General features: G+C 37.0%; 1 protein-coding gene across 49 annotated transcripts in view; it reads left to right on the forward strand.

The window, feature by feature from the left end:
* The window catches only part of RIMS1 (regulating synaptic membrane exocytosis 1), a 218,997-nt gene that overhangs the window by 139,985 nt on the left and 51,225 nt on the right, over nucleotides 1-27,787 (forward strand). For 37 of the 49 annotated variants that reach the window (XM_026846012.1, XM_026846020.1, XM_026846023.1 and 34 more), the window contains one exon: nucleotides 7,429-7,595. The exons of the other annotated variants lie outside the window; for them this stretch is intronic. In XM_026846012.1, the coding sequence (XP_026701813.1) occupies nucleotides 7,429-7,595 (167 nt within the window). The remainder of the gene's footprint in view (nucleotides 1-7,428; nucleotides 7,596-27,787) is intronic. 49 annotated transcript variants of the gene reach the window in all.

Raw genomic sequence — 27,787 nt, forward strand, 5'->3', positions numbered from 1 at the left:
ATGGAAAGAACTCTGTTGAAAATTGGTTTATTCAGAAATTTTTTTAATAAATATGACTACAATTTTGAGGAGGCAAATTTTCTGTCCACTGTTATAAGAAAAATATTTTTGGAGTACCCGGTGTTCTGACAGAGATGTATTCCTCTCCATGCTAAAACAGTAGTAAGGAGAATAATTAGTTATCCTGGACTTTAAATCCCAAAATCTTTAACATTTTATGTATTTTCTACATGATAATGGAGTAGTCCTAAATAGGATGGTCCATTTTTAAGTCCAGAGAACAAATTATACTAGCACATTCTAACACTGTATAACATTCAGTGATGTATCTGTTTGCTTCACATCACTTTTAAAATGTTACTAAAGCAAATGTGCTACTGTCTACCCTCAGAACATGCTGAAAGGGTCAAGACAACAAACCAGACAGATGAAGATTTAGACAGTTCTAATGAAAATGTAGTAAGTCATATCAGGTGGTGCAGTAAAGCTGATGACTGAGACTTCTAAGGACTTAAAGAGTATACCTAATTTCTGCTGCCAGAATCTGTGAAAAGTCTTTGAAATCTGTAGGAGCAAGATGTCCTTTAAATAAAAAAGAAAAAATATTCAGTGGTCTAATGGACGTTTTTGTAATAGTGAGAAAGAAACATTAAATGGCTATTAAAGAAATGGTAGTTGCAAACAGACTTTGTCCCTCTTTAACAGAAATTCTTTCCCAAGTAGCAGTATTTGCCCACTCCTTCAGAAAATAAGTATTTATAATTACTAGAGAAATTATGCTGTGCTGCACATTGAGAAAATACTCCCTTCTGCTTTCCAGAGCAATCAGCTCACATGGATTTGATTCTTCCACTATTTAAGCATTTCCAAAAATACTTGGTTTATTACATATAAAATTCTCTAAACCTTTCAAAACTTTTCCTTCAGTATGGACTGGATCTCATTTGCAATAGTTAATTATGTGTATGCAAAATTAATTTCTTAAATTTAAATATGTTTTCTCTTATATTAAACAAGGCTTCTTTTTCAGAGGTATTGTAACATGCCTTTGCAATTTCCAGTCCATTTCTGGTGCATTTCTTCGATTTTTGTAATTTCTCAGTTTCTGAATCTTCTAGTCGCAGTAAGCAAGCACTAGTTTTTCAAGCATTCAAGTTGGTGTATAAACATTTTTAAACATCTTTGTTTTAAACATCCATTAATGGATTTTGAATAGGTAACTGTCTGCTCTACAGCATATGTATAGGTCTTAAAGTTCCACTTTAATTGTTTTGAGACCATAGAACGGACATCCTTATGTGCTTCAGTTCCAGTGGAAAAACTCCATGATTTATGTGAAACAGTTAAATTCTAAAAAGCTAAATGGGGGGAAAAAAAAAAAAAAAAAAAAAACCCAAACAACTATCTGTTTTAAAGAAGAGCTTTAAACATCTGTCTACCTTCTTTCTTCTATACTGGTAATGCTGTAGTGGCTAGTATGCACATATTTGTGCTGTTTCAGTGCTTGAGAGAATAAAAAAACTTTGGTAGCACAATTCTGGACTTGAATAGACATAAATGACAGTATATCTTAATTAGGCTTTTAATTCAAAATACAGTGATTCATTATTCCAGATGCTACAGACAGAACACAAACACCATGCTGCAGCTGCTCCAGCTTTTAGAGAATGTGCCACATGTTTTTTGGAAGGTCTGTTTATTCAAGAGAGTTATTGATCAGAGAACTGTAGTAGATACTTAAAAGGTCATCAGTCTATATTTAGATGCACTACCACCTCAGTTAAGACTGTGTGATCGGAAAGCATTTAATGTAAAAGTGTAATATAGGCATTAGTTCAGTGACACTCTGCATGTCTAACTTGATAGTTCGTGTCTACAAGGAAGGTTTGGATAAGAGACTTGGGATGATAAGAAGCTGATTATGTTAAGTTTTATGGGATGTTGGGCAAGGCACTTTGGGCTAAGTATGGAGAATGCTCTTGGACATTAATGTGATGAGTAGCTTCTTTTAAGCCCCCTTCATCCACCTTCAAGAAAAAAAATCTACTATATATCATATTGATATGACAGTCACTCCAGTACCAGTAGGATTTTACAAAATTCAGTAAGGTCCATTCATTCAACTCATGGGCTTCACTGCAGTTTTCCCATGGTTTGACTTGCTAATTTTTACCGTTCCCTGTTTGGGAATTGAGTGGTGTTCACAGTAGTTGAGTTGGGAAGAGTTCCATAGAATCACTGGTGCTTACTGGGCTCTGGACCATCATGTGAGCTGCTCCTAAGACATAGACGCAGATGCTGGTAGGAGTTAGAGATGATGCCTGGACACAAGAAGGTGCCGACTGCTGGACTGTGAACCCAGGCAGCATTCAGAGAAACCTGTGTCAGCAGTCATGAAACTCAAGGTGCTCTATGCATGATTCACCATTTTCTGACAAAATTCCTTGATAGAGTAAGATGCCTCAAAAGATAGCTGTGATCTCAAGACTTGTATAAGCCCCTGGGTGAAACTAACCCTTAATATTTCTTGTCTGGATTTCTCCTTCCTCATTTTAATTTACTCATTTTATTCCCTATTTAATTTTCTCATTTAATTTCCTCATTTTAGGCACTTACGGCACATATTGTCAGAGGTTAGTCACCTGAAGGCTTTTTTATAGTCAAAGGAGGGGACACTTCTTCAGTTTACAAAACTCTGAATTATTATGTTCTCCATGATTTAGGGAGATAAATCTAGAAATATAAAAACATTAATATGGAAGATAATATAATTATAATGGATTGTTAAATGACTTCTAAAATGTGCCTTATAATCAGTAAAATTCCTAATATTGTTAGTCATTGAGGAACTGTAAAAGCATTCATGAAGTACACTTGGTTTACATCTGTGCTCTTTTCATTGATGTTAACATGTCTGCAGTTTATCATACCCTTCTCCTTTTTTCTGGCATAGAAGAAGCAGCAGTTCCATGGTTGGTGAAGTGAATGGAAGAACTGCATTTCAGCTCTTTGTATTTCAGACTGAAAAAAACTTCTGTCTTTGTAATGCAGAAGCAGACAGTGCAGATAGTGTGGGCATTTGAAGCTAGCTGCTATTAGTGTTTAAAAAAACGGACCTACTCTTTAGTAATTGCTGTCAAAGGTGCTGCAAACTTCAGCAACTCTCCTAATGGAATAAATATTGCATGTCAGAACAGAAATGTTACATAAGTTTTAACTCTCTAAGATACAGTTGAAAGAGAAGTGATTGCACTGAAAATTCACTTTATTTTGAAGCTTCAAAATTATGTAATATTTAAATATAACATGACGAGGAAATTTATTACAAATACATGCAGAGTTATGAAAAGCAATAGTTTTCTAGATGAGCAGAACTGTATCTTAACTGTAACTTTTGAGCCCAGTTGGAAACCTGCACGTGTTACTTTAATGAAGATACCAATTAAGTGGATCTTAGCCCATGACATTTTTCTTTTGAATAATAAGTTCAGGTATATTGCAATACTAAAACATTCTTCTTTTAGTGATCATTGCTTTGTGGAAGAGTACTATTTTTTACTTCCATCTATATTTGAGGGAAAAAAAGGTTAAAATCAAAATTGTCTTAATTTTGGTGATCTGTTAGCTGAGATGAATGATTATCAGATTGTACTGAAAAGGGATAGGTAGGAAATAAGTAAGAAAAGTTGTATGCCTCCTGTAAAGGACAGTGAATTCAGTAGAAGCAGCAGCTATAGAAAAGAAGAGCTAAATCCAGAAGAATTAGTAGTAAAATGTAAACGTTTTATCACTCAGCATTAACTTTCAGCATCACCACTTTTTGTACTAATCTCTATTTCTATGAAGGGAAGGGTTTTAAGTTTCTTGGGAATCACAGACCTGGCGTACTGTATAAAGGGGTAGTCAAAACTCAACCATGATATGAAAATCTCATTTAGGAAGGGATGCTCCCTGTTTTATGCAGTAGCTCTATGACTGGAATACCAAGGCAAGTAGAAGACATGGATTCAGTTTTTTCTTTATCTCCCATCTCACTGTAAAATTCTCTGTTTACCAACACTTGAAAGACTTGCTGTTAAGCCAGTCTGATATTTACAAAGCAATTCCATTTTGTACAGGCTGCTGGACTACAGGCAGCAGGACAGAGGATATCTACACAGCCCCCAGTTATGGCGAATGATACCTGGGCTGAAGAGCCTGCAGCAGTAAATGGTTTCATGTCGATACTGAACAGTCGTTCAATGAGGCTGAGTCCTTAAACAGTCACTCATACACAAGCTGAAACTTCTGACTTCTCTCCCAGTATCCTAACCAATAAGCTGGACAGCCATGCTTGATGCTTTCTCTCTCCTCCCCATCCTCCCCAGCCCATGTAGGTAACCCATGAAAGATGGAACAAATTCAGTTTGAGTGAAACAGAGGATCTTCTGCCTCACGTGGCATATATAGTCCACTGTGTGCAACTTTGTTATTTTGCTGTTAAATAATAAATTGAGTGCTAAACAAAGAGCCAGATTCGGATGTGACCTGAGACGAAGGCCAGCAGCCTATACCTCCCTTAACACTTCAGAATAATAAAGGCTTCCAGCATGACAAAGGAAGTCACTGCATCTGTCCTTGATGGGAGAGCTCAGATAGTGTCAGCCATCTCCAGCAGCATGTCATGCTTGCTCAGGGACCACATGAATCTTCTACCATTCCAGTTTCACTGTATGCACTCTCAAACCAAGGGCCACAAAGAGAATGTGGACTTTTTGGTGAGGAACAAAAGTTACTAGACGTCATAATGACAGAGGGGTTGAAGTCAGATTGTCTTCAGCAAATACAAATAAAACATGGAGATATTTCTGAGACACTCTGTTACCATGCATAAAAAGACATGTATTTTCGAGAGTTTGCATGGTTATATTTTTTTGAAAGTATTTTTAAAACTTCACCTGCAGAGGAATCATTTCTAGATATAGTTTAAATATATAGGAAGGGTGAAATTCCTATTTCACTGAAATCAACGGTAATTTCATTATTTAATGGGATCATGATTTCTTTTACAGATTGCAATTCTATTTAGCTCATTGAAAAGCCAGAACATTCCATGTGTTCAGATGATTTTCATATTTTCAGATGCCTCGTTTTAGGAAAGCCTAAAGGATTCATTAGGAATTCTGTGGAAATTTTGCATAAAATATCAAGGCTGTCTCAGGAGTGGGGTAGTTTAACTTAAACTGGAAAAAATTAACCATTAAGTTTTCCAGCCTCTGAACATTTATGTTTAGCCTAAGTAAGAAGTTTTCATAGCTTTTATTCTTGCTTTGAATTTTTTTAGACTTTAGAAGAAAAATACATCATCTAAATAAATTTAAATGTTCCATTATGAAATATAATAGACCTGATAAAAATTAGTATGCTTTGTATTTCCATTTTTGAGAGGTTTATTTTGCAGTCTAAAAGAGGGTAAGCACCAAAATTATTTAACAGCCTCTACAAGCTATTTCCAAAAGTTGATCGGAATAAACATATCTGCATAGTCTCACCTTAACCCTATTGGCCATTTATATTCAGATAAGCCACACAAAGTCACTTGGAAAGAGAATATCCAAATAAATCTTTGCTTTAGTCAAAAATATTTTTAAATATTTCAGTTCTTGAGTCTCTGTGTTACCCACTTGATTAAATCAGAGTTCTGCTGCATCTGTTTCCATGTCAATGCCTGTTAAGACATTTTATTTGAGCTCAAAGTCATTATGGTCCAAGCTATCCTGAAATCTGCAGAGTTTCATTTAGTATTTGAAGCTGAAAATTTACCTTTCATAAACCAGAACTTTCTCTCCCACAGATATTTTTTTTCAGTCAGCCAATGCAAGCCCCTCACATGGTATTGCTAAGAATTTCCTTAATGCACACCCCTCAGGTCAAACCACCAGGCTTTTATTAATAAATTGGTTTATGTTTTTAATTTTGGCATATACTGTCCAGGAGCTGTGAGTATCCCTGAAATACATGCTGAGACACTAAATTTATATTACCTCCATTTCTCCTACAGACTTCTGTATTTACAGTCAGTGCTTAGTATCCTCATTATTCCCTCTCCTTCTCTACTCCCGTTAACTTCCTCATCTTACCTTAGATGTTTTACCAAGAGGTTTCCAAGTGTGTTGTGGAGACCCCAGACATAGTGACTGAAAGGTACTGGAGCAAGAGAAGAGAAACCTGGCTTGAGGACAGGAGGCCTGGTACATTAGTCTGTAGAAACCTGGGCTTGCATTTGCCAGGCTTTGAAAGCTAAGTCATGACATCTGCTGACTGACTCAGCCTGCAGCCCAGTGCCTAGTTGAGCTGGGGATATTCACAGACTGTCACAGCTTTGTGTATAATTCATAAATAAACTTTTATGACTTGCAATTTTACAAAGCACAGATCCAGAAAATAAACTCCCTAGAGTGTCATGTCAAAAACTGCCTAGTCTTCCCATGTGTTAATAGTTTTCCCATAATATGCCCTGAGAAGTATACCACTGTTTAAGGCACTTCCCAGCCTTGCTCTCTAATGATAGTGGGTTTTAATTTTGTGAACCTGACTGATTTGAACCTCGTATCTGTGTGACTGAAGATTTAGGTAAGTGTGACATTGCTAGGATTGAAGCTTTCTTTTATATATGTCTGACTGATGATGTGAGTAATACAAGATTATGTCAGAGGTGGTGTGGTGTCACAGTTTAAACTAATCAAAGCTTCTGCTGCTAGCAAAAGGGAAACAACTTCCACCCCTGTCCACATACTTCTGCTGGGTCTTCTTCTAGTTCTCATGCACATTCACATGTAAAAGCAACTAGATCAGGGAACTGATCTGCCTGAAAACAAATACTGGTTTTGCAGAGTTAGCTTTCTGCCCGACTAGTCCTCTACTGTCACGATAGAGATATTTTGAGGTAGAAAATGTACTTTTATCCTTTTTTTGATAGAACTTAGTTACTGAAATCGATCACCAATGTCAGCTTCATGTATCATCGCATTTCACTCTGACTCATACACAATTCTTCTGTTCCAAACAACCTGCACAGGTATTTCATAGCATGGGTTTTAATATTTAAAAAGCTAAAAAGAGTGTCTATAGACAAATTGATGGTATGTTTGTGCTTGAGAAGATGTCTGTCTGCTGCATAAATATTTCATTATTACAGTTCCAGTGTACTAAAGAGTCAGCAGTCTATTAATTCTAATGCTGTAATTTATTTCAAGTGTCTGATTTGGTCCATAAATACCATTTGTTATTTCTTCACTAGACATAAAGACATTATTTAATACCATTATTATTTCCTACCATACTGTTAGATCTAAAAGCAGTTAGAGAGAATTGTCAGATCATTTGTTGTCTCAATATATACGCTATGTTTTGATGAGACTCCTCACCCTTTCTTTTCTTGATCTCTAGTATAATATACAAACAGATCAGTACAGAAGTTGTGATAACGTCTCTGCCAAATCATCAGATAGTGATGTCAGTGATGTGTCAGCCATTTCCCGAACCAGCAGTGCCTCACGCCTCAGCAGCACAAGTTTTATGTCAGAGCAATCTGAACACCCTCGGGGCAGAATCAGGTGAGTTCTCAGTGCAGCTTCGATTGTATCACACCCCCTCTTTTGTTTAGTGCCGAAATACAACCATAAATTACTGATATTAGACGACCACAACATGAGAATTTATGGAAAATGTTATGCACATATAAACAGTCTTCCACTGCTTGCCTAAGATGACAATATTTTTGCAGTTGTACATATAAAACAGAAAGCAAACTTCCCATGAGGAAATGACAGATTAATGTATTTGTGGCAAGTGGAACTTGAACACACAGTATCATCTCATTGCTGGCTATAAATCAGTGTAATCTATATGCCAATAAGGTATTACAGCAGAAATACTACTAGATTTTTTACCTAAAGAAATTTCTTTCATAAAAGCTCTGGTTTTCTTTCTTTCAATCTATGTATTTATTCCCTATCTACCTGCTTTTATTTTACTGTTTTCTTGCATTTGATAAATTACTAATTTTGAAACAAGTATTTATATAGTAACTCTGATATTTCTGCTTCAAAAGTAATTCATTTGTGTTATCAGTAATTATTTCTTTCATCCCTGACAAGAATCAATTTTCAATTTAGTGCTTTTTTAAATACACAGATTGGTTCCTGTTTTCATTTAACTTGATGACAAAACTCCCACCAGCTATAACAGCTGTAGGATTGGCTTGGTAGTCTATGATTACATCTACCAATGTCTGAACTCTCAAAAATTTGACTTTAAGAGTTATAAGACATAAGAATAATTAGGAACTATAAAAAAAGTCCCTGTGCAGGAAATGATTCTGATAAAAGCCTGGGATGGCATCATTTAGTACTTCAGAACACTTCTACACAGGTTCACTATCCGAGAAGTTCAGCTGAAGGCTTTTTGGATTGTTCATGGAAAGGGAGAGGATGTTAGGGAGACTCAGAAACTGGCTTCTATGTATGATGTAGCTCCACTTCATTTGTTTGTTAAGGGAAGTTCACAAGAGTGTTCAAAGTCATGTTTCAGATTGGTGAGATTATAACCTGACGGCTGCAGTAATCCACAATCAGCAGAATGCTGCAGTGGAACTGTAAATGTATTTAAAATTTTTCAAGGGTTCAAAGTTATTTCCATTGTTGCATTTCATTGTGTCCTAGCTTTTCAGTATTTGTCTCACATAGGGCTTTAATTGTACCAAAATACCTGTATTTCCTAGACATTGAATTTTCTCAGCTAGGCCCTGTCACAGTATCTTTGGCAGGTTGAACAAAAGAGGATTTTTTCCCATAAATATCTGTGTTGAACAGATTTTATCAGATATGTTCCTTGGGTTCAGAATCACAAATACCAGATCCAGACAAGCCAGTAACCTTATGTGAGGCTGGAAAGGGGGAAACCTAGGGTCAAATCCTTGCTTTCATTCGATTTCTTCCATTCTGTTGAGTAGCAGAGCACCTTAGGTACAGGATTAGCTGACCTAGTGTACAAAGCCAAGTGACTGCACTGGGAGTTCCAGTTCAGCTTCACTCTAGAACTGTACAGTGAGATTTAAATAGAATTCAGAAGCCTTCCCTTTCTGATACTGTCCACAGAATCCATACCTCGGAGATAAGACACTCTATACTTGCTTGCTTTAATTTTCTCTGCATTCAGGTAGTGCTTCCATAGTGAACAAAATGTATAGTAATAATATACAGTGAAGCTCATTCAGTAGAAACAAAAGGAGAAAATTACTCATAATTTTCATTTTTCTTCCAATCTGGCAGTGGTTTTGCTCCCCTGAAAAAACTGTTAAAGTAAGTGAGACATGCCTACGTACTATCTGTGTGGTTAAACTATTTCAACCGTTATGTGTAGTGGAGTGAAACTTTAATTTTGATGTTATGTTGGAAAACATTGTATCCAGCAGATTAACATCGACTGTTCAAAATTTTCCATTTGACTTGTCCATATGTATTTTTGGATGATTGCCTGTCATCACTATAAAAAGGTCAAAGTCTTTAGAGACCTGCAAAAAAGTTTTATCATGGGAATTAGATATCAAGAGAGGTCAGAATGAAAGGAAGTTAGGTGTTGAAGAAAAGAAAAAGAGAAGGCATTTTGCTGATATCTGAGTCAGCTTCCTACTCTCCGATGTCTTTACTGGTAGCCTCTGTCACATAACCTTTACTCACTTCTTTGTGCAGTTTACCTAATACATGGAAATGAGGAGTTAATTTGGGGAAGGGGTCGATTGTATTACGCACAATTTTTTCAGAGTGAGATTCGTGCTGTTTAACAAACCACATATCTACAGTAGAATCCACGTAAAAATTTGCTTTTTGTTAGATTATTTGTCCAACTTCCCTCAGTCATTAGAAAGAATCTCAGATGGTTCACCTCATCCTCAGATAGATGTCAAAGACAGGTGAAATGTCCTTTTCTAGGATTAATTGTTGAAGGTACTCTACGTTAGTTTAGATTGGTTGCTTTAATTTTAGACATCTAAAATTAAGTTAAATTGATTCTTTTTCCTAACTATTAATGTTTCTTTAAGTTCAAGGTATTAGAAATTTGAAGTTCAAATTTGATTAGTAATTTGAAGTTCAGATTTTATTTTTGTCTCCAGGGAGCCTGTTGTTGACATATAAGTGGGATAGGATGGTCAAACAGGAAGGGCAAGGAAAAGAGCATTTTTTTACTTTCTGTGTTCTGTCTTACTGGAACCACATATCCACCATCATCTTCATTTGGAAGTGTGTCAGCCCAGTGGCAAGTGTGTGAGTGTAAAATTAAATTTAAAGACAAAGTTCATTGAACTGTCTTTTCTATACACCTACTTCAGTTCTCCAGATACCTTCTGGAGATAAGACCTATGAAAAACCTACCAAACACATAGAAACTCAAAGGAGGTGGCCCGGTTTTGGCCATCTCAGTAAATGAAGTCATTTAGCTAGTATCCTTAGGTGCCTTTTATCCAGAACTAAAATACACAGATTCAGAATACACAAGTAAGATTCCCAATCTGTATCACCTTTGGAAAGACTGTCTCCATCTCTTCCTCCACTGAGTAGAGAACAATGAATCCTAGGGCTATTGATCAGCAAGTTGAGTTAATTAAATTAAATGGAGAAATGGGACTGGAGAGTACTCCAGGATTCAGATGAGTAACGTGAAATGAAACTGTACTACTCAACATTTTTACATGAGCTAAAAAGCACTGGTTAGTTACTCATATTAAGAGAAGTGGTGTCAAATTTCTGAATGTGAAGTGTGCCAGCCTAAGACAGAAGTAGTTTTAGTTAACAGTGTTAGTAAATATCACCCCATCATCTGTGAAATTAAGCCCCTAGACATAGGAAAATATAAGATACTGTCCTCTTTAGGACTATCATTAAGAAAACAAACTTTTGTTGTAACTTTGTACAAAGTATCATTACTTTTAAATGTCAGAAGGACCAAGGTTCCAGGTCATTGTGAGTGTGGTTTATATCCACTAACTTCACCACCAGTTCTGCCAGCACAAACAACTTCCTGACCTTTCCTCCCAAATCCTAATCGAGGAAAGATCCTCAAAAAAATCTAGGTAATGCCTTTTGCCCATCAGTCTGGGCAGAACTGATCTCTCTCTCTCTTGTCCTTCAGTTTTGAAGACTTGAGATTCCATCATTTCAGACAATGTGTTCTGTTTTATCCTAACTTTATAAATAGCTATTTCTTTATTCAAGCAGTAAAGATTTTAAAACCTGGAAGCACATCTCTTTTTCTTGTGGCTTTAGGCTGTGGGTATTAGCTATAAGTGTAGAACAATTTGTGGGGATTTCACCAATTTTTAATTTTAATTAGTAACTCCTTCAGTTTAATTACTTAAAACTACACTGTGCATTTCATAATGTGCAGCTATTATAGAATGAAGCAGTATCTGAACAGGAATGATAAAACCAGGTGGTACAGAACAACACAGAAATATTGTGCATCTTGTTTGAATAGCTAGATAACACTCTAGCTATTCTTTGGGTCAAAACTCCCAAATTTAAAGTTTTGTAATATTAGGAAACTTGGGCACGTTAAAGAATTTAGTAACACAGAGAGAATGAAAGCCGTTCTTCCCTTTCCTTTAATCAGTGACAAGACTGTGTCTAAACCTTTTAAGGCAGAAGATTAATTTAATTCCCACAGTACATTTGTAATTGAATTACCTGTCAGAAAGCTGTGACATAGCATTCATGGAAAATACCGTTAATCTTCAGTCTGTAGATTTGTTGATTATAACTTTAATAGGTTGCAAGAGCGAATTATGATTGATGCACCTTCTAAATATAAGTGTATAAAACAGCTTCTTCATTTCTAATTTGTTTAGCAGTTTCAGCTGAATGTTATTACAAATGGCTATGCATGGATAAACTAGTCTGCATATGAAATTATTCTGAACATCTTTCTTGTTACCATCCTGGGAAGTCTGGTTGACTGCCATGCTCTCTAGTGGAAGTGCAAGCAAATATCAGGAATTTTTGTTCTGGGAACAAAATGTTCTGGGGCTTTTGACTTGAATCAGAATCAGACTTGTAAATTTGGCTTGCCATAGCATTTGGAGTTGATGTGCATTTCATGACTAAAGTCAGATTACCAGTCCTTCTTTATGCAGGTTTGCTTTGAGCAGTCATGACCTTTATGCATTAATAATACAGTCAAGCACTACTTTGTGCCTATGTATGCTGCACATGTTACTGTGTCTGACTCAGGAACATTTCTCACATCCTAAATGAAGCAGAAGGAAATTTTTCATGGTTTCACATAAATGATTGATAAGTAAGAATCCATGTTAAACACATGATGATTAATCAGCCCCATATGGGCTTGATCACACAAAGAAGGACAATTCGCTCACTTCGTTAAAAATTATACCATAATAATGCCATTGCATCATTTTTCATTAGGGGCCTGCTTATGCAAAGACACCTGAACTTCTCAGTGATGTCAAGTAGGGAACTGTCATGCAGGGTGGGCTGGAGGATTCTGTTTTGCAGGATTTAGCAAGTTGACTACAATAAGGTTTCACTTAAATCTGATTGAACAAAATCTACTAAATATATGAAAGACTAGATAACTACTTTTAAGGTAAATTTCTCTCAGTGTGTCAGGATTTCAAACAAATTGCCCCTGCATTAGGAATATCACTGTTATTCCTCCTTTTAAATGTGAAAAACATCTTTATTAAGAATTATATTTAGTATCTCAATAAATATGTGATATAATTATGTATGCACCATATTTTAAACAGGTTTTACATGCTTTGCTGAATTGAATGCTTACATTTAATTAAAATATTTTAAAGGAGTTTATCAAAGAAAAAGGATAATATAATGGGTTGTAACAGAGGACTTAAACCAGTCCTAATTTATCTCACGTATTATACTATGCCACTGAATGGCTTATATCACAAACTCATATATGCTTCTTGGGATTCAGGTATGTTCACAGTACATTACTGAAGGAAAATAACTGGTTTTGGTTTGTACTGTCAGACTGTCTCTGACAAACCTTTTCGTCCTCAATTTCCAGAACAGCATATATAACTTGCATGTGGCTGTTACTCTTTCAGTACACTAGAACTTTAGCGATAGTCCACTGGAGCTTTGAAACGGAAATAATGGAGGAGGGGAATGATGACGCATGATGAAGTGAGGAAGTGTTTGATGGGTTGATAAGCATAGGGTGCAGGGTGATGGAGACAGGCAGGACATCATAATCTACAAATCAAGGCAGGGAGGAGCCCATCCCAAGTGTATGCACATGAATACAAATGTGCTTGAGAGGAGAGCATTTGGGGGAACCTTTTCTGGAAGATCAGCACAAGTGGGTGGCTCTCTGAATGGCCTGTGCATGGGGAACAAACAAGAGGAATTAGAGGTTTGTTGTGCAGCTGCAGAACTATGATCTCATCATGATCACAGAGGGGCAGTGAGATAGCTCACATCATCGGAGTGCTGCAATCCATGGAAGCGCAGGACAGAATGGCAAGGAAGAACTGCCCTTTATGTGAGAGAGTGGAGTATGCAGGGAGCACTGCCTAGACATGGGTGATGAACTAGCTGAAAGTTTATGGGTCAGGATTAGAGAGCTAGCAAATGTCATGGTGTTGTGGGTGTCTGCTATAGACTTCCTGATCAGGAAGAAGAAGTATATGAAACCTTCCAACAACTGGAAGATTCACATTCACAGGGTCTGGTTTTCATGGGGAACTTGAACCATCCTGATATCTGCTGGTTGAGCAACACAGTAGGCACAAGCTATTCAAGAGGTTTTTCTACTGCACTGATGACCAGAGGGAAAGTCTGGCTCAAGGTCTCAGCAGAGGATGATAGATCAGGAAACATTTAAACAAACTGGACATCCACAAGTCATTGGCACATGACAAGATGCACCCATGAGCACTAAATGAGCTGGTGCTGACTGCTGTCATTGGAAGACCATTCAATAACCTTCGGAACATCATGGAAACCAGAGGATGTTCTTGAAGACCAGAATAAAGAAATTGTCACTACTGTCTTCAAGAGGGGCAAGGAGGATATGGGGAACTATAGGCCTGTCTGCCTCAGCTCAGCCCCTGGAAGGTGATGGAGTAAATAATACTGGAAACCATTGCCAGATATACAGAGCAAGAGGGTGATTGTGAATAGTCAGCTTGAATTTATAAAGGGGAAATCGTGCCTGACCAGCCTGATAGCCTTCTTTCATTAGTTGATTTGTTTGGTGGATGAAAGGAGAAAAGCAAATGTCTCTATCTTGTCTTTAGTAAGGTTTTCAGCACTTTCTTCTGAAACATTCTCATAGACAAACTGACAAAGTACAGCCTAGGTAAGTGAACAGTGAGGCAAATTGAGAACTGTCAGAACAGCAGGCTCAGAGGGTTGTGATCTCTGACACAAGGTTCGGGAGGCAAGTCGCTATTGGTATATGCCTGAGGTCAATATTGTTGTGGTACTGTTTAACATCTTAATTAGTGACTGGGATGATGGGACAGAGTGCACCTTGAGCAGGTCTGCAGACAACAGAAAACTGATAGGAATGGTTGATAGGCTAGGTGGGTGTGACACTATTCAGAGGGACCTCAACAGGATGGAGAAATGGGCCAATAGGAACCTCATGAAATTCAACAAGCAAAATGCAAAATCCTGCATCTGGGGAGGAATAACCCCTTCCCATTACACACTGGGGACTCATAGCTGGGAGGCAACTTTGCAGGAAAGATCTTAGGATCCTTGTGAACACTAAGTTGAACCTGAACCAGCAATGCTTTCTTGCATTAAAGAAGGCCAACACCATCCTAGGAAGAGTGTTGCCAGATATCTGAGGAATTGATCCTTCCCCACTACTCAGCTCTAGTGAGACACATCTGGAGTGCTGAGTCCATTTCTGGGCTCCCCAGTACAAGAGACATGGATCTACTGGAGCAAGTCCAGCAAAGGGCCATGAAGACATGGGTCATTGTGACAACTTGGTAAGATAGTAAGGTGACAACTTGGTAAGATAGTAAGCAACCACTTTGAGCTGATAAATGATCTTGCAGTGACCAGTACTTGGAGGACTTAACTTTAATGGATACCTAAACAGACTGGACATAAGCAGATCTTCAGAAATGTTGTTTCATGAAACCTCAGCTTTATTAGGTGACACATATAGAAGCATTCAGTCATAATTCAGCCCTAATTTGTAGTAGGTGCTGTCTGTAAGCCAATTCTTCCTACATCTGTTCTGTCCTATGTATACGAACAGAGGACTAAAAAAGACCCATCTGGAGTCACTGAATGTAGCCTCTGCTAACACAAAGAACTGAATCACATCCATGTATTTTCAGGATCCATCTTCAACTTAATTAGTTGCTTTTGAACCCGCTTATTTCAGAATATTTTCCCAATCTAGTTTCTTTGATGCTCTGGAAATTGCTTTCTGTGTAAATTTATTCACAGTGAGTTTAAATACATTGCTCACATTTGTCCCTCTGACAATATTGGTATCTTATTTAAATAGGTTTTTCCTCTCTTCTGTTTACTCCTTGGGGTATCATAGCAAGCAATCACAGCTTAATGGTTTAACTAGTTGTTGTTTACTCAGTTACATGTTACATCCTTTCTATTTTGTTGGTCATCCTAGCAGCCCTTCTCAGCTGGTTTCCAGGTTGAATGAAACCTTCATGAAATCGTGTGACTAGTAGTGTAGATGAAGTCTCATGAATAGTGTCATTAATTCTGCCCTGACCGACACATGGAAGAATCCATTTGCTTTTTTCATAACCATAATACTTAGTTGTGCTGGTTGTATAGCAGTTGGCCAAAATGGTCAAAACTGTAACCATGTCAGAAGCTGCACGTTTGAAGACATAGTTACAGCTGGGTGTTTTCCTCAGTTCCCTGCATCTCCTTCAGAGTTCTTTCTCCTCGGAGACTGAGCATGCATGAAGAGCTAGCTGACACCAATGTGGTCTATGGCAATGTTCTCTTCAGAGCCTGCTGCTGGCCTTTCCTCTGCAGGCTCTCCTTGCCACTTCAACCAGGAGGAAATCTGAGAAACTTGGGTCTTTTTTTTATCCTCTCAGAGTTTTGATTGGCAGTAGTACTTACTGAGAAGGAAGACCTGGTGAATGAAAATTAGCTTTCAGATATAACTGTAGTTTCCAAATATCATTAGCTTTTTATACTGAAAAGGAACTCTTCTGCTAATTAACAAATCTGCTGTTCATTTTTTTTTCTTTTAAAAGGAATGAACTTACTGAAGTTGAGTTTGACTGTGACTGAAGATTTGCACTAAAAGTCTGAATGTCACTGTGAAACTGAAGATAGCACAGCTAGTATACCATACAACATCAACTTTTTGGATCCACAGGTTTTGCCCAACTCCAACACTTCTTCCAATTTGTCATCAGGAATTAGAAGTACCCTCTATCAGTCTCTGAGGAAACTTTTTTTCTGCTGATGGTACTCTCAGGCAAGAAGCTAACTAGAAGTTAGGGCATTTAAATATTTTCTTTTCAAAGTATTTGGGGACTTTCCTAGTTACTGTGACAGTTCTGGAAACTCATGCTTTTGGAGGGGGAGACTGCTGGCTTTATGTACATTTAGGAGACTCCCTAGCGCAGGATAGGATCCCTGTCCTTATGCTGTTACACCTTTTTGTCCTGTTAGTTACTGTGGAGCCAGTTTTTTCAAGCTCTTAAGGTGATGAGCTTGCAAACTCTAAGCCAGGCAAAAGCTCCCAGTGACTCAAATAAGAGCTCTCTCTTCCCTGCTTCAACACCTGCCCAGAGAAATTCTGCTTCGAGTTCATTGGAAAATAGCGAGTGCTGACTGGCTGCTTTTCTGTGCTTGTAGCTCTATCTTAGTAGTGTTTGTGCACACAGATCCTTCTTTCTTTTCAGAGTTTCATTTCATGCTGCTTATTAAGCTGTCTTCTTACATAAAGTGCTCAGTGTCTGTAGTGTGGAGCCAGATGAAGTAACTGGAGATTTGCCATCTCATTGAGGACAAACAGCAACGTTGATCTGCAGAAGATTTCTCAAGGAGATGCAGCTAGAGAGCACTCTCTGCATTGGAAATAGATTTTCTCCCATTGGTTTTCCATCCTCCCACATAGTACATTGGAGCTAGTTTAGTACAGATTATGGAGATGAGGGAGAATGGAGTAGAGAGAGTCCAAAGGGTCTTCTTCGCAGCCTTCCCAATAGTGCTGCCTATTCACATCATAAATGCATGTGATATGTGATACAGTTGTTCAGTCCTTCCCTCATCCTCTCTTTAGGCTAGGGCTGCATCCATCCTTGTCAGCTCACTAATTCACTTGAAATGGAGTACTACCGCACCACAGAGCCAGCTGAGTGAAGTTTAACTTCATGTCATGAAGAGCCAAGGAAAACATAAAACACCAAGGCTCTTCATGCATTTCAGTTGACAAGACTGAGGTCTGTTTTGAAATAAAGAAACCCACTCACTTCATGTTAATTGCAAAAGTAATTAAAATCTGTATATTGAATTTGTGCTACAGTGTACAGGGTGTAGTTAAGATTCTTCACTCGTAGAAAAAAACAAAATATTAAATCTTTTAATTATTATTATAGATATTGCGGACAGAACTAGGGAAGGCAGCAACAGAAGAACACTGCAGTTTATTCATCAATAAAAGCAAATCACCTGGAAAATGGGAATAAATTAGCAAGTAGTTTCAAACTGGCTATGTGGGGGATATTTGCTATGCCACACTCATGATCTAAACCTAGGAGAGAATGCTGAAAGTGTGTTGAATATAACAGATCTTTTTGTACCTTCTGTATGTTTGATCCCATGTTCCTTATACAAACCCGTGTAAGGGCAAGTTCACATCATATAAAGAAAGGATTGAGCTATATACATTTGGGGTGAAATACGCAGTACTGTAACTTCCCATGAGAGGGATCTGTTTGGGTATACTATGCCAAATTGCATGTCCCTTATTTTTATAGCTCTCACTACTGATATTCTGTAAAAAAAATAAATGTTATTCTAATTGTGCAAGATGCTGTCAACCCAGATCCTTGTCTGGCAAAGGAGACATTGTCCTACACTTGAAAGCATGGTGGCTCCTTATTCTAGGATTTTGAGGGTCTTCAGTGTGTCATACTAAAAGACATAGTAGATTCCTCTTGTATACTATATATGCTGCAGCACTGCCAAACAGATATAAAAATAATCTCATTACTTGCATATCTCCTTCATGCCTAGCTGTATGCCATCAGCTGTTAATGATCACAGTGTTCTAGCAGTGTGCTCTCTGGGTTTCTCTCTCAGTAGATGATTAGCAATATATGACAGGTTAGATCCCAGCGACTACAGATCTCCACAGCTCCACAAACAGCAGTGTGGCAATATCAGTCTGCATCATGTTCAAAATCTGGTCCTTAATCAGCATTTTCAAAAGGGTGCTTCTTGCTTTTGTGGTTAAATTCTGCCACGTGCAGCATTTCAGAACATCACTGTGGAAGGTCTGTTCCACATTTCTCAGGCCTAAAGCATTTCATGGTCAATTGCATACCTGCAGTAGTACCAGAAATTATGAATTCTGCTGTATATATAATCACATATGAATCAAATCAGCCTTTCTTTTCAGATTATTACAGGTTGTCACATTCCTAAAGCATCTTGGACTAAGCTCTCATTTGCTTTTCATCTTCCATATTATATCTGCTTCAAAGCCTGCATAGCTAAGCAGTTGCAAATTTATAGATGGTTGCAGTTGTAATTTATCAACTGGACTGGTGATCATCAGAATCCATTCTTCAATGTGATTTTTTTAATCGACTATCAAAGCAAAGGCACTCATTGAAACAATACTCATTTCTGTTCATAATGTGAACTGGCATGGCTTTGGGGAGACTGAAGTTGTCTTTTCTGAGGTTTTCATTTTTATGATTATTAATGGTCAAAATTATGAGAGTTCCCTTTTTTTTTAAAAAAAAAAAAAAAAAAAAAACAACTTTAGATCCTGCAGTTTTCAGGTACAATATTTTTTTAAGGTGACTAGGCTGTATTTCACATAAATATGAAATCCTTCACCTTCTATGCAAAAAGGAATCCCTCCTTTCTAAGAAAGAAATATGAGATACTAGAACTGGGGTACACTGATAAAAGTAATCAATATATTTATAATGCAATAACATATTTCTTATTGCTTAAATGTACAAATAACAATTATCAGAAATAAGTGGTTCTTCCTTCTAATTTGAATAATTAAATCATACTGATTTTTATAGCTATTATGATTCAGAATCACATTTCAAGCCTCACACTTTAACCTACAAGATTAACTCCTGTTTTCAGTTACAGTTCAGGAAGCTGTAACTGAAAAACTATATAACATTCTAGTGTTAGTTTAGTTTAGGAACTAAATATCTTGTTTCTAACTTGAGTGTGTATCAACTGCATTTTATGATACTATTGTCTGTTACATTATAGTCCTTTAAAACTGGATGACTTCCAAAGGCCAAAGTTTTTTAACCTATGTAATTTCTCAATAATATATTGAGTGGAACAGAATTCTTTTAAAGTCAGATAAAAAATTATTGGTTTCTTTTGTTGGCCCTCTTCAAATGTGTGTCCTGCTAGTGAGGACAATGCAGTGTTTCCCAGGATGAAATTTACTGAACGACTTTCTGTTTCTAAAACCTCCTGTGGTCCATTTTTTCAGCTTAGACTGTTGGGAGGATCTTTGTTGCTTCTAAGCAGAAGAAAGAATTCCCTTAAACTGCTTCACCTTAAAAAAAAAAAAAAAAAATTATTGCTAATTTTTATTCTTCCCTGGAAATGTTGAGCCAGTCTCTCCACCACTTTCTGTTATGTCCCCAAAATAAAATGATGCTAGTAATATAAGGGAGACTTCACTGTAGTTTGATTCTCCAGCTACTTGCACAGAAATCCAGACTTGTAATCTGTGTGTGACCCAGAGATTCTAATAGAGCAGAAAAAGAGAGGGTTTTTTACACACTCTGGTTTAACTTCACAAGCCCTTCGAATTTAGAGTAAGGAAGGTGAGAGTTTTGCAGAGGCAGATCAGATACCCAGCTCGGAGAGTCATCAAAACAGAAATACTATGACTTAATGACCCAGTTTGACCTAGTGGTGAGGCCAGCTTTCTCTTCATGGAAAGAAAGGAGTTTTTTGTTTGAGGTGCTATTACAGAGCTGAAATTTCTGGGATTCCCTGGTGAACTTGGATCTCAAAATGTTTAAATAGTCACTCTATATGTTGACAGTGAACATTACCAAGGGATAGCCAGCAGAGCGCAGTGGTCTGATTCTTCATTGGAAGGTCTCTCTTCATGCTGTTTGCTTTTGTTGTGTTGATGTTTGTACTAAGATTGATATTTGGGGAGGAATTTACAGGGAATTGAGTGTTTGAAGTGTATCTTCATATCAGCAACCTTAGCTGTGTGGGGAGAGAGGAGAATAAATGGGGAGATGATTCATAGTTTTTTCTGCTGCACATCAGTAACAAGCAGCAGTGAGTGACCATCAACAGTAAGGGGAAGAGAAGGATAGGATAGTGAGCTACAGACTACATAAACAAGATGAACCAGGTGGTTTCAGTGAAGGATGAATGATTGCTCCCCACAACCAATGGAGGGTTGTGGTTTATACTTAGCCTTTTATACTCAGGTTCAGTGAAGTACATTGCCTGTGCTGTGCCACACATGCTTTGCTGGAATGAAAAAGATTAAAGTCCATGGCAGCACTTTGCTGAATCAGGATGTTAAAACACTTTTTTGTATGTTTTATTCTGGCTGGCTGGACTTCTGCATTGCATTGAGTGCTTGCATTGAATTGTCAAGCACTTTGCCATTCCCATTATCTTAAGGAATTCACCTCTCTCAGCACTTCTATCAAGCAGCTGATTAAACACATGGTGATAGTGACCACCATCTGCTTTGATTTCCCAAATATTTTTTAACAGTTTTTTATTTTTAATTTTTAAATGCAAGCTATTAAAGTCAGCATTAGAACTAAGATACTGCTTTAGCTTTTGTTCAGCATGACTAAAACAGTAACATAATTTCATTTTGATACAAAAAAAAAGACTATTATAAGTACCAGAAGACAACTTCTATGACACTAATTATATTGCTGATAATTTTCCTGTGTATGACTGTTTCTTTGTAGTCAAGGTTTCTGCTGTAAGCACAACATTTAGGGTCACTAAGTAGAGACTGTTTTTCTTACCTAATGTAATAAGCAACATTTATTATGCAGTGTCTTCAGTGGTTTACAGTTCTGTGTTTAAATACTTAGTGAGATTAATTAGTTGATATTTCAATGGAGTACACCTTCCCTCCCATAGCTAGAATGGGAGCATCCATAATGTAGCCAGTGCTAGTGCTGCTGACAGACTGAAGACTTCCCATAGGTCTTATTATTAAAAATAAACTATAAAAGCCCTCATTGGATCCATAACCATATTCTTGCTGTGTTTTCAGAAGATTTCTTTTCATCTTGCAATTTTTCATTGCAAAGTCTTTATTTAAAGAATAGAAAGCTTAAATTAACATTTTACTATGTTACTGTTGTCAATGTTTATTCAATTCAAAGAGCATCTCAATATTAATGATGGCACACGGAGTAGCATTATAAGAATCAGTATTGTTTCAAAGCATAGGATTCTTTAAAATAATCAGTGAAACTCGTCCACTCCATAGTTGCTAATGAAACTCCTACTGCAAGAATAAAACAAGGTGAAATCAAGACCATCAACAGTGGGTACTAGATTCAATCATTTTTTTGATGTAGGCTTTCCACATTTAGTATGCTTATTTTTATTGTGTGTTGCATCTGTAAATACATGTGTGTGTCCCTGTTACATGTTTGCATTAGTGCTGTGCTCACAAAAGATAAACAATTATTAACTAAAACTTTGAGGGTAGATAAAAAGATAAATTAGTCAAGCTCAATTCAACTTTAGTATTTACCACAGTGAAAAGACAATGCATATAAGATGTTTTGGAACAGCTCAATTAGTAGAGAGTCACAACCTAGTAGCCCACACTGCAATCACCTCTCTCCTCCATTGTATCTTCATGATCTTCCCCTACCCAGAGTGTCCCTCTGGCAGGCCAAAGTGAATAGATAAGTTCTGAGATCATATAGCAGCCTTTCTTCAGCAGGGAACCTTATTTAATGTATCTCCTATCTGCCTAGTTATCAGGCTTCGCAAAACTTGTAACACCTTGGTATCTTCAACTCCTTCCCAATGGATCAGTTCTAGTTGAAGTTCACCACCATGAGCCAGTAGGGGAACGAGTGATAGAAGCTGTAAGGATTGCATGTGGAACACAGGAAACATTAAAAGCTCAGAAGTTTCATATCTGAAGTTTAAAAATGTTCACTAATTTTTGTCTTTTTTCTGAATTGGAAGTTTATAAGCCAAGAAATAATTTGACTTTCAGAGGAGAGTCTGAAACAGCACTTGACAGTCTAAACAGCACTTGAAGCTCTTTAACAACTCTGTACACAAGATAGTGGTACATTTTTACAAGCATTCGTAATTTTTTTATGATTAGAACATTATGCTCTGGAAAATAAGCATAATGGTAACATTTTAAATCTGGGTTTAAAAAAGCACACTAGTTCATCTTCTTATTTTCAAGCTAGGAGTTTGACTATTTTCTGTGCTTAACAAGCTGATACCTTCATTCAGCTTCCACAGAGGGGTAACTGATATTTGTCAATACAGAGATATCTTTTAAACCATTACACTACTGTTCAATTTTTTACACACACCAAAATTCAAGCTGATAGAAAACTCGTCAGTCTTCATTGTAACTGTGTTGAGTAGTAGTGGTATGACTGTTACTTTGGTTAAAAGACAACAATTTAAAATTGAGAAATATGGCTATAAGACCAAACAATCCAACCCAAATTGTCTCGAAAGATAATATAATTTTAATGTAGTGCAAAATGCAACTTTTGGCTAATACAAATTCCCTAGCAGGGTTAGCAAAGACTAAGAGCTTCACAGATGTGGACAATTACGTTCTAGCTGTCATCAGATCTGAGAAATGAAGGAGCATCTCTTCAAAACTTCAGGATGGTAATAGTGTTCATTCTTGCAAAGAAAGAGTTTTATGCAGCAAAAGCCTGATCAAGACTTCTAAGCAAAGCCACAGAGATAAAACCTCTCTAGGAACTTTTTCAAAAGCTTTAAGACTTGGTTGTCTCATCTGCATTCCCAGCTGTCTGAGAAGTAGGGAGTACTGTTGTAAAACTCTTCTGTTGTAAATGATCTTCTGTTGGCAATAGAGAAACTATCACATTGTGAGTTGGTCAGTTTGTTAAGAAAGCTAAAAGTGTATAGCTGAGGACAGGGTACCCAAACCATAACACAGCATAAGAAACTCCGTTAGAAGCAGACAGTGGGAAGAAAAGAAGGGGATCTTTTCACCAACTCTGGCACTTAGAGTACTGTCACGCTGCCTATTGTGCACATAGCCCTGCCATAGTATTTGAAAGTATTTCCTGTATTTTGCAGTTCGATTGCTTTTTGAGTGCCTGGTTTAATCACATAGTGCGTACACAGCTATTCATACACAACAGCTTTATGCCAGCATACTATCTCAAGTGAGCAACTTGCTATGCCTGGACCAGGAATCCTGCCTTTCAGGGCTTGAGAGATGGGGCACAACGCCACTAAGTGCAGCTCTGTGGCTTCCGACGATTCTGATCCCTGTGTTGCTGCATGTCTTCGTATCAAGAGTGTTTCCAAAGAATAGTCACCATATGGATTGTTTTCTTTCAAACAAGTGCTGGAAAAGAGCATATAGTAATTTGGTTTGAGAGTGATCTTTTGCATTAGTCTCTGATTTAATGGTTAGTCTCCATGCCTCCCAATATTGTAACTTCTGAGTAGTTGGAAGAGAAATTCAAGCACAGTAAAGTTATCAGAGTTCAGCCAGAATAGTGAAGGTATGTTTAAATTCATCAATAAAAAATACTTAAAGGTGAAAAGTGAGAAAACTACTATTTTAACAGAGTTTGGCTGACTAAGAATTCAGTACACTCACTGAAATTGTTAGTGACCAGAAATGAAAGAATGACCAGCAAATTGGCTTGAAAAGCTGTCAGAATAAATTTAAAATCACCAAACTCCATCAGTCTGCAACACTTCAACTGAAAACAGAAAGAAAAAGCTTACCAGTTCTGATTTGTTAACTTCATGGCTGTTCACTCTTCAGTTCTTTATATATATGTATATATAGAGAGATATATAAAAATGTGGTTTTATAAAAATCCGCCCAATTAAAAATGTAGCTTAAAATGGAACAAACATTTTATGGCTCTTAGTTTGATTATATTTTTGAAAAATTGGGAGAAAAATAGCAGGATTTTTTTTCCTTGCGTATATGAATAAAATATTCCACCAGTTCTACTGCTTATATATGAATGTTAAGCACTAAATTCGAATTTATGTAATATAAAGAATTCTTACTAAAGAAAACTTTCACAAAATTTATATTACAAGAATATTGAGTGCAAAGCTATGTGCTGAAATTAGGAAATACTAGAGCTGAGCCTGCCTGTGTAAACCTGGCCTTTTTGTGTGTAGGCATATTCATTTAGTTAGTCTTACATTTCTCTCTGTGGAAATTGTTTCAATCAGTGCATGGTATGGGCCTGTGCCAGGGAAAAATAAAAGACAGTCCACATGAAGAGTTGGTCATCTTTAAAACTCAAATTCTCTTTGTTACAGAAACTAGCACTTGTTTAGAGAATGAGGGGGGAATTACAGAAAGAGAAAGGATGGACTTCTGACTCACCTAGTTAATTACTGCTCTGGGAAGATAATCTCTTCAGGTCTCTACCCCCACAGCTTTTATGTAATGTTTGACAAGTCACTTCCAACATGTCACTGGTGATCGTATGCTGCCTGTTGTATGTGAGTTTATTCTGGGTTGATGCTGTGGATTCAATTGCCTCATCCTGTGGAAAGTTTGGAGCAAAAACCATATATGATTCTTTAACATTCTGGTTTGTATAATCCAGTTGCATAGCAAGAGATTGCACAGCTCATATGATTGCTTGGTTCACCATGCAAAACGGGAGTGAATGGCACATGAAAAAGCAGTGTGCTTTCTCTGCAGAAGTGAGGGGGTAGGGAGTGTTTTGTTGCTACAAAAGATAAACTGACCATCTCATGGGAGGGTCATAATGTAATAAATACTTGAGATGGTACATTGGAAAGGCTTTTTTTCAGACTCAGGAATTTTTAGGAATCATTTTGTCTTCAGAAAGAATGATGAAAAGAATTTATTCCCCAAGTTTTCTTACTCTCTTCCCACTTCAGTGTCACCATGCACCAGTCTCTTTCCTTACAGGGATTACTGTCCATCTCACTTTTTTGCACTCCAATCAGATAACTTTGTCTTGGGTCATGTACGATGTTCAACAGAGAAGATGCAGTCTCCCTGCATCCTGGACAGTACAGCTAACTTTCCCAGATCCAGAGTAGCCAAGAGATGCAGTTCCTAGGAAATACTGACTTTCTGCCTCTAACCTTGAGTCAAGATAGTAATATTCAGGAAATGTACAATCTATTTAGCAATAGGAGCTGTGACTGAGTGCAAAGCTGCTTTGTCATAGAAAGTCTCCTGGTATCTGGACTGTTGATGTCTCTGAAGTCTCTTAACATGAGAGTTATGACTTAAAGATGATGTTTTACCAAATTTACAGATACTCAAAGGAACAGAAAACAGTTTGTGCCAAATAGAAGGATCACCTCATTGGCATCTTTCAGTCAAGCACCAGCCATAAGTACTTCTCAAAGCAATGTGAATTTATTTATTTGTTTATTTTGCAACAGTACAATATGGATTTTTATTTTCGTTTTAATCCCTTCAAAAGGACAGACAATCTGTCATAGTATTTCAGATGGAACTTTGAAAAAATAAAAGAAGAAATTAAAACTTGGGCGGAAACCAGGCATGGAGAATTCCTACCTAAATTTTAAATGTTTGACAAATTTGAAGAATAGGTGTAAATAACGGCAAGCCGGTAACATTTTAACTGACTGGCATTTTTCCTCTAAAATCTCCACAGTGTAAGCATCCACCACAGTACTTGAAGTAAATTGGCAATCTTACTTTGTTTACGATTATCCAAATCACTGCATCTCAAAACTGAACACCAAAACTGTTTCATTAACTAGTGCATTCCCCAGTTTCATTGAGGGAAACATTTTGAATAGTATGGCAATTAATTAATGTTGTATCTTACATGAGCTCTATTGGGGCAAGGGCAAGCACACTGATGTAACCTGAGTCACAACTATTGCTTTCTGGGGTGAAATAGAGGGCAATAGCCTTCAGAATATTACAATGAAAACAAGATATATGAAAATAGTTAAGCTAAGCTGCTTAAAAAATATAATGCATTCTTTTTACTCCCAGACAGTATATTATAGATGGAAACTTCTGGTTCAGAGGTCATTTATGTACAAAACCAAAGTGAAGCCAGAGCAGTTAATGTTCTAATTATTCATTATCTAAAGATAATGATTTTTTTTCAAATCCGTCATTATAAACTGCTTTATGTGCCTGTCAGAGAGGGAGGGAGGTGGAGTCTTTAATCCCTTCAGAACATCTGTACATGATAAATGTACTATGGAGCATTGCTTGTGCATATTTAATTATCTAATTTTGCTTCCTCTTTGAAAGAAATTGTCACATTACCAGCAGCCTTTCTTAATGATTTGAAAAAGACTGAAAAATCATTTTAATTGTTTTTTTCATTTAATTATTGTAATTGGTTAAGATTATTTAATTCATAAACTTATAGTTAAGAACATTACACTAGCATTTTTAACAGGCAGTATATCTTATTTTTAGAACGAAGACACGTAGAAAAATAATTTTAGTCATAGATCAGACCTCAGAGTAGCTCTCACTTGCTTTATCTTCATCTCAGTTCATCTTTTTTAAAATGTTTCTGTATTTTCTTTGTTAGTCCTGTGTTTCCACTGTTCCATTTAGCCTTTCAGATTTTCCTTCTCTATTCCCTTTTTTGTGGCTATTGTTTACATGAAGAGCAGTGAGATCACAGGTACTCCAGAGGGAAAAAAATCAGTGCAACATGTAACAGGGAGAATAATACATTATTGCTGAATGTTACACAAAGAACGAAAAACTGGTGAATACAGCTTTCTTCCTACTGATGAAAGTTTCCTTCATTCAGTGGTGAGCATAAAAAACTCCACATTTTTGTATTTAACATACACACATCCTTAGTACCTGTTTTCTTGATACAGATTTAACATTTACGTGCTTGCCATGTTTGGAACACTTGAACTTCATATATACATGGCTACTTGCAGTCAAGTTTAGGTCATTTGAGCTGTTTGTCCTTTGATTCCCATTAGCCTGTCCACATCAGCATTAATAGTGATACTTAACCCTGAGCAATGCCCTTGCAGTAAACTAACTGCTTTTGTGTTGGTTTCATGTTATGATCCATGTGATTAGCTGGCTTCAGGCTGACAGTGCCATGGGTGTGCGCAGACAGACACACGGGCTCCTGCATACAGAGACAATTCCTCTGCTTGTTTCAGAGAATATAAATTAACCTAATGAAATGTTCTCAGAATATAGTTAAAATCTGCTTATGTTTTATAATGTTCAGGCTTACTTTCTGAATTATTATTATTCTTTCATTTCATGGAGAAATGCTAGTTTTACAAGTTTAAAAAATAGAAATCTG

The sequence above is a fragment of the Athene cunicularia genome (genome assembly GCF_003259725.1).
Source record: "Athene cunicularia isolate RWA chromosome 3 unlocalized genomic scaffold, athCun1 chr3_part1, whole genome shotgun sequence".
Lineage (NCBI taxonomy): Eukaryota > Metazoa > Chordata > Aves > Strigiformes > Strigidae > Athene > Athene cunicularia.